This window comes from Lepisosteus platostomus, chromosome 6 (assembly GCF_059453375.1).
Source record: "Lepisosteus platostomus isolate fLepPlt1 chromosome 6, fLepPlt1.hap1, whole genome shotgun sequence".
Lineage (NCBI taxonomy): Eukaryota > Metazoa > Chordata > Actinopteri > Semionotiformes > Lepisosteidae > Lepisosteus > Lepisosteus platostomus.
Genome location: NC_142616.1, coordinates 55,239,497 through 55,253,423, shown reverse-complemented (window position 1 = coordinate 55,253,423; position 13,927 = coordinate 55,239,497). Strand labels below are relative to the sequence as shown.

Below are 13,927 nucleotides of genomic sequence, written 5' to 3'. Positions count from 1 at the left end.
CAAAGTAGCCTGTATTCCACATGTAGTGTGTCTTCATATGAACTCATATGAAAAAGCAATGTATTTTGAAAACAAGAATCAGTAAATGCTCTGAAAATATGGATTTACAGAAATTTAAATGACCATAAATGCATCACTCCAGCTTCCTTTGCAACTCTTCTATGTTGTAGCTACTGTACTTCAAACATGATTCAAAACACAATGCGCAAAATTTCCTGTTTTTAAATGAAGTCACATAAAACACTCTAAGCAACGTAAGTGGATTGATTAGGTAAACGGTCAATACCAGTCAAGATTTAAAATACAAAATTTCAGAATCATTACCATTATTTACAATATGTACAACATAAGACACTACAAGGTAAAATGACTAAAACCCCTGTATGTTACAATTAATGAATATGCTAAAAAAGAGATCTGTGCAGCCATTTGCAATTGTGTTTCCATACCTCTAGAACCAACAAAACTGTCCATTTCAGGAGGATAACCAGGAAGAGGCCAATAACCAGGTCATTTCTGTACAGTACATATCCTCTATCCTGTAGACTCTTCATGGCTCATTAGCCAAGAGAAGCTCCAAAAAAGCTCCACTATGTGAGTAAGGTAGACATCACACCACTTGAGTGTCTTGCTGTAAAAGAGTACAAACATCTTGTACTGTGACAATGGTTCCCAATTTTCTATACTTGAAACAGAACTGCTATTCCGAAGTCCATCAGCCTGATGGTTTTGCAGTTCCATTACCAGTAATCTGTTGCTGAATTTGACTGTGAATTACCTTTCCCTCAATATCTATGGACATCCCCAGACTCTCAGAAACATTCCCAGATGCCTTGATCCCACTTTATGCTGACACCAAACTCAGGTGCCACCCACCTTTCAGAATGGCCTACCTTCATCATACCAATTGCTCTCTATGGCAAAGAAATAAATACATTTTTAAATATCCTTTGTGGAATGACAAATGGTCATGAAATCCATTTTAAACACTGCTTTTTTCCTACTAACAGACACCAATTCCTGAAAAGGAAATCTATCTCATTCCAAGACCTTTGCACATTATCAAGACAATTAGACAGAACTAAATATGTGACCATTAGCCAGTTATCTCTATCTCTAGACCTCAATAGTATTTTTGTAATCCTGCTAAGCGCTTTATTTTGTTTTTGATGGTTAGAATTGAGATCACAATGTGAAAAGCACTTGTATGTATACACACACATCCCACCACCGCCCGACTGGAAACCAAGTTCTTTAAGACATTCTTACGCCAGGAGCCAAAAACATATATTTGAGACAGAACAGACAAAGCATTTGGGACAAGCAAAAGATGGACAGTTTCCCATTGCTTGTGGCTCACGTTGTACACTGACCTGCAGTCACGAGTGTAACCATCCACTTCATAACTCCCAGTTTAAGTGCTGCTGTCAGTTTGGAAACACTCCGCATGACAACGCTGTTGTTATGAATGGTTGTCAGCACACCAGGGGCTCCACCATGCCAACAATGTCAGACATCCTCTCCCTCTCTGACCAATAGTGGTGCCTGAATGCTCACCCACCTTCTCTGCAGAGTTTATCTCTGTTTCCTAATGGGAGCCAAGGACACAGCTGTGTTCTAAAAACCAGTAGCTGAGAATGCAGCTGTGAAGACTACAAGCCCAGACCCTGTTACCAGAGTTAGAATGGCTGATATGGTGCCACATGAGCACCTTAGCTCCTGGCCTCTTGGGTATGATCACCAAGCCTCCCAGTGCAAGGACATTTATACTGTTGTGAACTGGGTGCAAATTCAGCCATCACCATTACAGTTCATTAGCAGGGATAGTAACATCCATGGGGCTCAGGAAAAGCAACATGAATCAAACTTAATGCTGTCAATGTCTTGAGAGCTATGCAGTGCATATCGATACTTTTGGGTTTAGAACGTTTTGAGGTATTCCACAGGAGTTTAATATTATAAACTGAAGAAGCAGCTTAAATAAATCATAGGTGTTCTATGATGCTTATTGTGGAATGCACTTTCCACAGCCAAAGAGGTCATCAGATGCCTCTGATGACACGTTGCAGTGAAATACTGTGTGAATTGGTCTCAGTAAGTCCTTCAGACATACTTACTCAGATGAGGTGCTGGATTTCAGAAAGGCCTGGATGACAAGAGGGAACTCGTATTTGACAATGTACAGGTAACTGGACATAGCTGTTAGGGGAAAAAGAGGTTAGTTAACATAACAGGTGATCTTGGTGCATAAAACTAAGCGATACCACAGGTATATAACATAAATAAAATTCACACCACAGCTGTCGGAGCCTTTTTTGTTTACAAATGTCCCCTCTCTGGGAGTTAGTTTGTTATTCATTTTATCAAAGGGAGATGCCCATTGGGTGTTCTGAATGATTTCAGAAAAGAACGGTACATGACCATCAGCATTGCTCATGTGCACACAACAAAAATACCAAAAGAGCTCTCCAAACAATGTTTATGTATTTTTATTTACAATTCAGATTTAAACGTCACCTTGGATTAATTTCTGTTGTTCGGGTGTGTTCCTTTAAAGTTGTTGTTAAACATTTGTTTTATAAATCCTTTTCAAAATCCAATCATGTGTACCTGCGATTTGGCCTCCATAATATACGTCACAAAGCCCATCTAAAATGTTTTCAAACAATCGGGTCTTTGCCAGGGTGCCAGTTCCAATTCAGTTTAAACTTTCACCAGTCCTACTATCAGGGTGTGACATTATTTAAGGTTACACTGACAAACCAAACGGCCCGACTGGTGTTTGTCAAATGGGCTGTCGCAGCTCACTCTCAAGACAAAAGAAAACAGGTCGCTCCCCACACCTCTTAATTCTCAGCCTCTGTTATGCGCTAACAACAGACAAAAACATCTCTCCAACTTTTGAAAAGATGCTCAACATGTACAATTAACAAAAAAGTTTGTGGATCACCAAAAATGCAAGCTATCAGTCTTTTTATATTTTAAAAGGAATCTTAAAAGAAAGGAAAGAACAGGATGTGATGTGATAGAAAAAGCAACCGCTTAGATTTACAGCTTCAGTATGAAAGAGGAACACATGCACCATGGTGCTAGTGTTGTGTTGCAATCAAAGGAATTGGAACAAAATGAATGTGTCGGACGAGTTGGATTCAATGAGGCCTGACCTCCAATGTTCTGTAAGGTGATGGCAATCCCAGCTGCCAGCTTGCCTGGTGTGCCAAAGGCCTTGAACCCAAGCTGCTCATAGGCCCGTATCCCTGTGGGAAGAGAAAAAACACCCATATCCCAATCATCAACCATGTACAGCAACAAGAGTGGTTGATACCATCTACATGGGTTGTGTTCTTGAAAGTTACAGTCACAAAAAGACAGTGTGTGTGAAGGAAATCTTAACAGAGCAGTTACACACACAAAGCATACTATTTTTAATAAGTAAGTACTTTCATAAAAGCCTCTTATTTGTTTCCTGGGACAGACTGTCTACTCTGTACCTATTGAGAGTGGATATAAAAGAGAACATATGACGGTTAATGTCCTCTCACTTCAACATCTGAAGAGCAAACGTGTCTGAATTCCAAACCATTTCCAAAACTCAGACAGCTGCCTGTTAGGTTCAAATAAACAAGTCCTGTGACTTTTTTACTGAAAGATAATAAATAATGCATTTATCTCTTTGTACTGTATGTTATGAGAGACCAACAGATCTAATATTCCTAAAAGAACAACACACTGTTGTTTTTATTCAGGGACCTGTCTGAGCAACATTTAGGCTGTCCTCAGACTTTTGACCCTCTGTGGCAGGGTTAGGGAATGTCTATTGTGGTAGGGGTAGGGCACACATGTTCTGCTAGTGGCAGGGCACATCTGCTGTGCCAGGAGCAGGGCATACCGTCTGTGCCAAAGGGAGGGCATGTCTACTGTGCCTATATTTGGGAATGTCTACTGTGCCAGGGGTGGAGCAAGCCTACTGTGCCAGGAGTAAGGCATGCTTACTGTAGCAGTGGTAGAGCACACCTACTGTGTCAGGAGTAGAGCATGCTTAATGTGCCAGGAGTAGGGCACACGTATTGTAGCAGTGATAGAGGACACCTACTGTGCCCAGAGTAGAGCAAGCCTACTGTGCCAGGGGTAGGACACATCTAATTCTTCTACAACGCTCACTCACCCACAACACCTGAAGACTTCAGCAGCAAATGAATGGAATAGGAGGACAGAGCTGCCACGCCCGTGAGAAGAAAACTGCAGGAAAAACAAACATTTTTTTATCTTTAATTGTTTGGTGGAGACGGATCTTTACAGGGACATTTTTGAAACTAGCCGCAACCATCATTCTATGTTTTTTTTTTTCCTGCAATGGGTAGAATTACAATTAATATGACAGTGAGAAATGTCTGTATCCCTGAATACCACAAACTCTCCCTCTTCACAAATCTGAGGTCAGCTATGACATTTTAAGTGAACTAGGTGTAACAAGAAGAAACAAAATGAAAGATGGAGTAAATACACGGCAAAATAAACTAAAGAAGCAACTTTAAATGGTAGGGTAAGATGTAAAATGTAACATATAAGATGTAAGATATAATTTTTATGCAGAATTATGGGTTAATTAATCATATTGTTTTTAGCAATTACTGTGATGTCACAGCATCCTACACTGAATATAATTTAACAGTCACAAACATGTTACTATATTGGATTAATCAGTGGCACAGAATGACTTTGCTGATTACTTTTTATGTCAGTCTTTTGCTTTTCTGGGAATTTTCACACATTAAGTCACATTTGTTGTATACGAGGAGAAGTACAATGATTGGGATCTTTACATGAAATGCCCAATTCAACATTCTCCAAAGTTATCAATATTGTTCAACATCTATTATCTGTTTTCTTATTCGAGTTAATCTCATATATCCTCATTCTGGTTCATATCTACCCACTGTGGTGAGCATTCAGGCAATTTTACAATACCAACTCCTACTGATGTTTCCAAATCACTATAAAGCACTTTTCACTATCGCTGAAACTGCAATCCTGGAGATATAGCTAAATTAAATTGCTGAGATTGAAAATATTTTAATCTTTTCAATGAATGTGTATTATACCGTCTATAATGGCAGTTTCCTTTAGCGTAGTTTCACTCAGGAGCTACTGTACGTTACAAGCCAGAGGTGAATAATGTGACTCACCACAAACAAATTATATTTGAAAGAAAAAAAATCACCCTATCCTTTTTGTTCATAACTAACTTTGGGAAAGAAGCACACACATACAGGCCATCAAAGGGTTTTCTATGAGGATAACAATGTGTGACAAAACCAGCAAAACCATTGGCCAGCTCACATTCTGTGTATGTTAACTGTTTTACATTTCCCCATGGGTATGTTTATAAATACAAGGATATTAATAGAAAGATAATAATAGAGCAGCTGCTACTCTAAAATGATAACAGCAGCCACAAAAGTGATTAGAGGCAGAAAATAAAAATTAAAGCAAAAAAACAAACAAAATGTCCTCATAGAATGGCACTTGATACAGTATACATATTTCAAACTACTGCTTCAGTTTCAATCGAGAGGCTACCTCTCAAGTCTGCAACATCTGCACCAAAACCACAATCTGGACTAAAGGGAGCAGTCTAATGTGTGGTTTAGCTAGCTAAAGGCAATGCCCCTGTCATCCAAGCTATTTTTGTTAGGTTACTCCCAGCAACTACCACTAGGCTCCCTGGAGACTCTGGAGACACTTCACCTCAAATTCAACTTACATTTGGTGGAGGCAAAGTTCAGCCGCAGGGAGGAGATTTTTATTTTTTTTAAAAAATAAATATCATAACAAATAAAATATATATTTCAGTCTGTCACTATTCTGCAATACAATGCAGGGATCTGACTGTGGTCCAGGAGAAACAGAAGTTTCAGCATGAAGACTTTTTATTCTGTAGAGTAAATAAAACAACGGTTACAGATCAGGGGAAGCCTTTTGACCCATAGTGAGTGTTTTACATATATTTCACCCCGCAACTCGCAACTGGCACCCCACTGAAGCTAAGCAGGGTTAAGCCTTGTCAGTCCCTGGATGGGAGACCTCCTGGGAAGCTATGGTTGCTGCTGGAAGAGGTGTTAGTGGGGCCAGCAGGGGACACTCACCCTGTGGTCCATGTGGGTCCTAATGCCCCAGTAAAGTGACGGGGACACTATACTGTAAAAAGGCGCCGTCCCTCGGATGAGGCATAAAAACGAGGTCCTGACTCTCTGTGGCCATTAAAAATCCCAGGGCGTTTCTCGAAAAGAGTAGGGGTGTAACCCTGGCGTCTTGGCCGAATTTCCCATTGGCCCTTACCAATCATGGCCTCCTAATAATCCCCATCTATGAATTGGCTTCATCACTCTCCTCCCCACTGATAGCTGATGTGTGGTGAGCGTTCTGGCGCACTATGGCTGCCGTCGCATCATCCAGGTGGGGCCTACACATTGGTGGTGGTGGAGAGGAGACCCCATTACCTGTAAAGCACTTTGAGTGGAGTGTCCAGAAATTGGCTATATAAGTTTAAGCAATTATTATTATTATTATTATTATTATTATTATTATTATTATTATTATTATTATTAGTTAGTCGCTATAGCAACTATTTTAATTTAGATAGAACTGATATAATATCACTATGGGTTAGAGCACATATAGATGAATATGGTACAGTATGTAGAAAAGAAAACACATTATAGGTCAAGTCAGAAAACATGCTAAAAACCTATTGAAAATTGTACAAAAAAATGTACAGTGTTACTTTAGCCAGGGCATTTGGTTTCCCACCTGCAACCTGTAACCAGTTACCCTCATGTGTACCCCATTATCTCAGTTATAAAGAGGTTGCCCTACTGTACCTTCACAGTGTTTGGACTCCTGTGCCTGCATCTCTAGGATTGACTATCAAACCTTTCTTCTCAACCTGCCCCACTTTCTAAAGGTCAGGCTCCTACACTCAGAGGCTTCAGTCTCTGAGGTATGAGAGGCACAGCAACTTCCCACAACCAGTCCTTTGTTTCTCTAAAAGTCAAGGAGCAGCCTTTCATATTTCCTGTGCCAAGAGGTGTCTTGGGGAGCAGCAGGTCTCGAACACACGGATCCCAGCGCTCCTGAAGTTCAGTCGGTCACTCTGTCCAGTTCCCATGCCCTGAGTTATGTCGCCTCACAAGTCGGACAAGGGCCACCATTTGTTTCATATTTGTCAACTAAAGCATCTTGTTTTCAGACCCAGACGTGGGCCCAGAGGTAGATATTTGGAATTCCTCTCAATTTACAAAAAATCTTGGCCTCGGGTGTACAGTTCTCCTGCCAAGCCTCCAAGCTACAGATAAAAAACAAAATCCAGAGGTGTATTGTTTTGCCCGTTTGTTTGCTTGGTCTCCCAAATTTGCAGTTTTTTTGTTTCTAGAAAACTGCTGAGAGGTGGTGCATACATACTGTATGTAGGTCCTCTGCCCCTGTAGGACACATCATCTGGGATTTACAAAGACACACCACCAGAGAAAAAAAAACAGATGCCCTGCTTGCTGTTCTCATCCCTCTTTAGCAGATCATAAGACAGCTCAGCAAAGACAACAGCAGTGCTGCTCACCTCTGCTTCTACCACTGTCCAAAAGTGTAGGAAAGATACAACCCAAAGCTGTGGAAACTGATTCTGTATCTGTGGATGATTTAAAACCTAACACATCAAACAGTACCAAACCTGATCCAAATAAAAATTATACGACTGTAAACAAAAAACGAAATTAAGTTTTAACTTTTTTTCTTATTAATAACTCCAGAAAAAAGGGTAAATAGTATTGACATAATGAGCTCTATAAAGATATGCTTATTTAACAATAAAAGTTGTAATGATCATGCTCCACAAATCAAAGGTTGCAATTATAATGGGAAGATGAATATTCATTTTGCATTCTATAATTTAGGAAACGTGTCTTTTCTTTACAGACACACCTTTTATAAAGTAAGGAGAAATAACCTCTGGTTAGCAAACCAGCACAAGTGGCACCCTCACAAATGGGTACATTTCCTACAGTGTCTTTGCACAGGAGGCCTGTGAATCCACAGGCACACCAAAGTTAAGCACAAGGAATGCTATCACACAATCTAGCCGTTTCATAAGGCATGGCTCTGCACTCATATTGTATGTCAGTATGGTGAAGGTCTACAGGTCTGGTTCTGCGGAGCCCCAGTCCAGATATGCTTACAGTATACTTACAATATAAATGATTTATAAATTACTTAATTGACCACACCACCTGTTCAACTGATCATAATTAAGTTGTTCTAGGCCTTTATATACTGGTGATTTAAAAACTAAGTATAAAATCTGCTTGAGTGGGGCTCTCCAGGAACAAGGTTGGAGACTCTGTACAAACTAAAGAGGATTTTATTTTTTTCAGGATCTAAACAGGGATCAAAAGTTTACAAGTAGAAGTTCTCATTTTGGCTATTACTGTGTCACCACCTAGGCTGTTGTGCTTCTGATGACTCAGATCAGTGTCATGCATGAAATACGGTAAGATAAAAACTTTTATCTGTAGAAATGTCATTACATTAGGTTGCCTATACCAGAAAAGGTCTATTTCCACAAGTGTTTGGAACTAAGGGAAGAAAGCTGGCCTTTACACACTCATGCTGTAATTGTTCCTTGGAGAGCCATTCCAATATCACCAGGTCTTGGAAAACAAATCCCTTGACAATCTAAATTTTCTAATAAAAATAGCATTACTTAACCTTACGACATCTGCATTTTTTCATAGAACAGGATTTAGCCTTCATACAATCCATTTTTCCATCAGTATAACACTACAATATGAAAATCCAAAGGTTTTTGCTAAAGCACTGACTCCTCACTGCTGGGCTTTTGCAATATAATTGAGAATTTAAAGCACACTATAGAGCAAAAATCTTTAATATATCAGAATCTCCCATTGAGGCTGCAGATTTCCTTAAAATTGTTACAGTTATTGCATCTACATAAGACTCCAAGGGTGCATGTGTAAGGCTTATCTCATAGTCAGAAACAACTGCTATTCTACAGGCTCAAGTCAGGAGAATGAGTGAGTCTCCTATTATAAAAGGTCATTAAATTTAATCGGTTCTTTTGCTGCATCTCCAATCCACGCTCATATTATTAAAGATCCTTTTTATACAAATCTTTTTGTTATCTTCCTACCAGGATTTCACTGCTTTTCTCCCCCTTACCACGTCACCCCAAAGTAAATTGTGTCTCTTATGTATATTTTGTTGCCTTTTGAAATCGAAATGGATCTTAAAGTTCCATCTAAAAGCAGAGTAAATACAGTGTAAAGTATTTCTTGGTAAGAATTGGCATTCAGCGAGAGATTTGATTCCCAGTCAGGTGGAAACTACTGCAATGAGATATCCTCTAAACTGTGAGGAATCAGAAAGCAATGTTCTGGGAGCTGTGGCTAAGGATCTGCACCTGTGGCTGGAAGGTTGCCGGTTTGTATCACCCGGCCGGCAGAGGAATTTTACTCCGTTGGACCCCTGAGCAAGGCCCTTAACCCCAACCGCTCCAGGTGTGCCGTATACAGTAAATGGCTGACCCTGCACTCTGACCCCAAGCTTCTCTGTCTGTGTGTCTCATGGAGGGTAAGTTGGGGTATGTGAAAAAGTCAAATTCCTAATGCAAGAAATTATATATGGGAAATAAAGTGATCTCTCTCAATGGAGCAGTTCTTGATTCACTGTAGTAGGTTTCCCTTCAGCAATGGACAAGTGCTATAGATACTTCACGAGGCCATAAAAGGAAAGGCCAGACCGCTGCTTGCAGCAAAGGGGAACTATTTTCTGTCGCATTTTGGGCACTTACAAAGGTTTTCGTTAAAAGATTGTAGTGAAAACCAGCAACGGTAATAACAGTGGCTTCAAGAGACATTTCTGTGGCTAGTCTGATATGTCCTTGACTCAAGACATTTCTTGCTGGTTTACAGAGGATGGCGCTACTTACTCTGCTCTGGCCCCTTCCCCTCTCCATTCCCCATACCCCACCAAGAGCACAGCTTCAGCCCTCACATTCCTTGGAGCTCAGCTCTGCCCTTACGCCGAAGGTCGTAGCGATTTCAGCTCCCCCATCTGTGCGCCCCTCGTGTGATAAAGAGAGGAAGCCTGCATCCAAAGCCCTGAAACTCTCAAAAATATTTCCTTTCCATTATTTAACCTTTTGCAAACTAAAGCAGAACACACACAAGGAGTGGGGTTGGGGATCCTTCAGGGGAGGGAAATGTCAGAATGTGCTAGTTTCTACTGAGATTGGACTCTTGCCGATAGACAACTCTAGGGAAGAAAATATACAGACAAATGAGGGAAGATTTTCTCTCTGTCTGTCCCTGAAGTTTAAAAGAAACAAAGAAGGGACAGTGCCAAATCTTTAGCAGTTGAAGCTAAACCCAGAGTTTTCATTACATAACAGCATTATTTCACTAATCTGAGCACTGCGTTAAAGAACGCACTGATTCTGCCCAGTAATAGCAAATAGTAGTTCAGGGATCATCTCAGGAGTCTGTGCAAGTGGGTTCATGCAGATTTGGAAATGTAATATAAATAATAGTTGTCATACACACTTGGATGGAGTGCCTTTTAGAAGAACCATTGGAATTAGTCTTATTGAAATTGATTAGAACTTCTTAATACTTTTAAAGATTGCTTTCTTCTTATTATTATGCTGATTTTCATTATTAATAGATAATTATGTTGTTCTAATTAAATATATCATGAATGACTATAGTAAAGTCTATGACTATAGTAAAGGTGTGAGCCTGGTCAGTACCTGGATGGGAGACCTCCTGGGAAAAACTAAGGTTGCTGCTGGAAGAGGTGTTAGTGGGGCCAGCAGGGGGCGCTCACCCTGCGGTCCATGTGGGTCCTAATGCCCCAGTATAGTGACGGGGACACTATACTGTAAACAGGCGCCGTCCTTCGGATGAGACGTAAAACCGAGGTCCTGACTCTCTGTGGTCATTAAAAATCCCAGGGCGCTTCTCGAAAAGAGTAGGGGTGTAACCCCGGTGTCCTGGCCAAATTTCCCCCCTGGCCTCTACCCCATCATGGCCTCCTAATAATCCCCCTCTATGAATTGGCTACATTACTCTGCTCTCCTCCCCACTGATAGCTGATGTGTGGTGAGCGTTCTGGCGCACTATGGCTGCCGTCGCATCATCCAGGTGGATGCTGCACATTGGTGGTGGTGGAGGGGAGACCCCATTACCTGTAAAGCGCTTTGAGTGGAGTGTCCAGAAAAAGCGCTATATAAGTGTAAGCAATTATTATTATTAATTATTATTATTATTAAAGTATATGTGGTATAATATACCGTGAATATTTAAACAGAAAGGCACAGAATGCAGACTTTGTACTGTGTACCCCACTGTTACACTACAGGGAAAGAAAGGAGAATACAAGAAAAGCTTTGCAATTCTTTGCACAGGTAAGTGAAAGAGTTTCAGAGGATCAGGGAACTAAACAGCCAGACTCCATGTTGCTTAGCAGAGAGGGGCCACTAGTTAGAGTTGGGTCAAAAAGGCAAAACTGACAGGGCTTGATTCACTTTACCACACTATTCATACAGTACATTACTTACAGGAACAGGACAATGCCAGTGTTGGCCATAGCGTATGCCAGCCCCAGGATCCCACTGCCCATGATGGCATTGCCCAGGTTGAAGACAGACATGCCAAAGGAGGTCTTTCCATCAAACTGAAAATGAATAGGATCATTTTTATTTGATTGAATTTAACCTCAAAACCGGGACTTACAGATACTTTACACAACCTTAGCAAAACCTTTACTGGTTAAGACAGCTGAACTAAACCAAAAACAGACTGAACTTTTGGATAAACTGAAACGCTAATTGTTGCTGTCTTAATTAAACTTGGTTTTCTATTTTTCCTTTTCGTACAATGTTCCAATATGTACAGCTCATAGTATGCGCTTGGTAAATATTCTGTATACTAATTAGGATTTCAATATAATTCAATATTATTTCAATATTCTAACCACAAAGCAGACCTTTAAAAAAATGAAGGCAATGACTTTGCAGACTTTTAGGTGGGTTAGTTTCAGAACCTACCTCTGTCTTGTCTGTGGGAGCCCAGTTTGGTTGTTAAGTTGCAACAAAAAAATTCATATACTGGCTACTGAGCGCAACATATTCTCTTAATACTTAATTGAGCACAGGGTGAACAGAAACAAACCATATCAAAGACACAAAAAGAATCATGTCATGAACAGGGTAACCGAATAAAGGCTTTTGTATTCAATATTTATCTAACTGATTCAATCATCGTTGACATGATAGTACCAATGCAATATACATTGTAGGGCATTGTCCTAGCATTATCTAGTTACATAGTAATCCATTATAACTTATCATAAATCTAGCGTTTGGTGTTGCAAAACTTAAATCACATCTGTTTGTTTGCATTCATTGGGCTTATACTGCACACTTCTAAATAACCTGATGACAATACCGATTCCTGGGTGTTTAATCTGAAATGTTTGCATACACAGTATACAGTGACGTTGTCCATTTCAAATAACTCACATCGGTGAAGCGGGTTGGCTTTTTGCCCTCGGTGCTGGGGAGGAACTCCTCACTCTCTGCTAAATTCCCTTCTGCATCTTCAAACCTGCGGGGACTGAAAGAGCAAACTACAGTAAAAAAAAAGGACCTGCAAGAAAAATAGCCAGCACTACTTTTAACCGGGTGTTTCAAAATTGTTATGGATTGGATATTATGTATTCAAATTCTTCTATATTGTTCTCCAGTAAAAAAAAAAACATTTTGCTTAGATTGTTTGCTCATAGGATTCAGCATATATTGTTAAACATTTGACCACAGCTCTCAAAGTTTTGTATGATGTATTCCTCTCAAAGAAAATTGAGAAAAAAAGTATCCTGTCATGCAAAGGAGGAAATAAGAACATTCTTGGATTTCTCTCCACCTACTAGAGTGTGATTTTAAAACTTTTTAAATACTTTTAATGAAAATTATATAAGTCTTTGTTCTCGGTTTACAAAAATACATTTACCAAATGTCCTTCTCATCTTTTACAAATCATTCACCTTTCAGAACATAACTGACCTCTCCTTGGGCTGTTTACATGAAACCAGGCTGTCATTGTTTTCCTTAATTCCTTGCATGCAAAGCTTCACATTTCAGTCATATGTCTTATCATGAGACAGACAATGTACTGAAAAAGCCCAGTCACATCCCAGTCTAAAAGAAATTCCAATCATCTTTTATTTACTTTATTTTAAATTTTTAAAACAGAACATTTCTGCCTCAGAAATATTTACATCTTTTACACAAAAAGTTAGTCACATAGACCGGGTCCTTGAATTAAGCAGTTTAAATTAATGCTGTAGAAAATATTTTTTTACTGAAGGGACAGAATGCTAGAGCTTCCATACATAAGAAACCATCTTTAAGTCAACATCTATTAGTACTGAAAGCTAAGGAACAAAAGCTTAGTTGTAAAAGGCTAGTGAACTGTTTCAAATCAGTCTTAATGCTGAGAACCAAGTGCTGCTTTCAAAATCCTTCACTTTCAATTCCTGCCTCACTTAAACTTTAGATTTAGATTAGTTTAGATTTAGATTTAAAAAAGTGATTTACAATTCCCTACACTGAAAGGAAAGCAACCTTATTTAAAACATTTAGTGTCAGGGTGAAAGTCACTCATGAACACTTTAGGAACATAAGAAAGGTTATAAATAACAAAAAAAACCAATCTGATGTCTTTGTTTGCCAATAAATTGATGCAAAGAACTCATCTAGCTACGTATTTCTTAAAATATCATGACTTGGTAGCTTCTTACAGACTCCCACAGTCCTTAGTGCCCCCTGTCCTCATGCAAAGTGGTTTTAAAAGCATTT

At 39.6% G+C, this 13,927-nt stretch overlaps 1 protein-coding gene across 4 annotated transcripts in view; it reads right to left on the bottom strand.

The window, feature by feature from the left end:
* The window catches only part of LOC148661918 (sodium-coupled neutral amino acid transporter 3-like), a 60,408-nt gene that overhangs the window by 21,926 nt on the left and 24,555 nt on the right, over positions 1 to 13,927 (bottom strand). For all 4 annotated transcript variants that reach the window (XR_015939643.1, XM_088636415.1, XM_088636416.1 and 1 more), the window contains exons 3-7: positions 12,593 to 12,686; positions 11,630 to 11,745; positions 4,166 to 4,239; positions 3,165 to 3,257; positions 2,118 to 2,199 (exon numbers count right to left, since the gene is read on the bottom strand). Coding sequence is in view for 3 of the 4 variants with exons in the window: in XM_088636415.1 (XP_088492541.1) it covers positions 2,118 to 2,199; positions 3,165 to 3,257; positions 4,166 to 4,239; positions 11,630 to 11,745; positions 12,593 to 12,686 (459 nt within the window). In the remaining variant the exon portion in view is untranslated. The remainder of the gene's footprint in view (positions 1 to 2,117; positions 2,200 to 3,164; positions 3,258 to 4,165; positions 4,240 to 11,629; positions 11,746 to 12,592; positions 12,687 to 13,927) is intronic.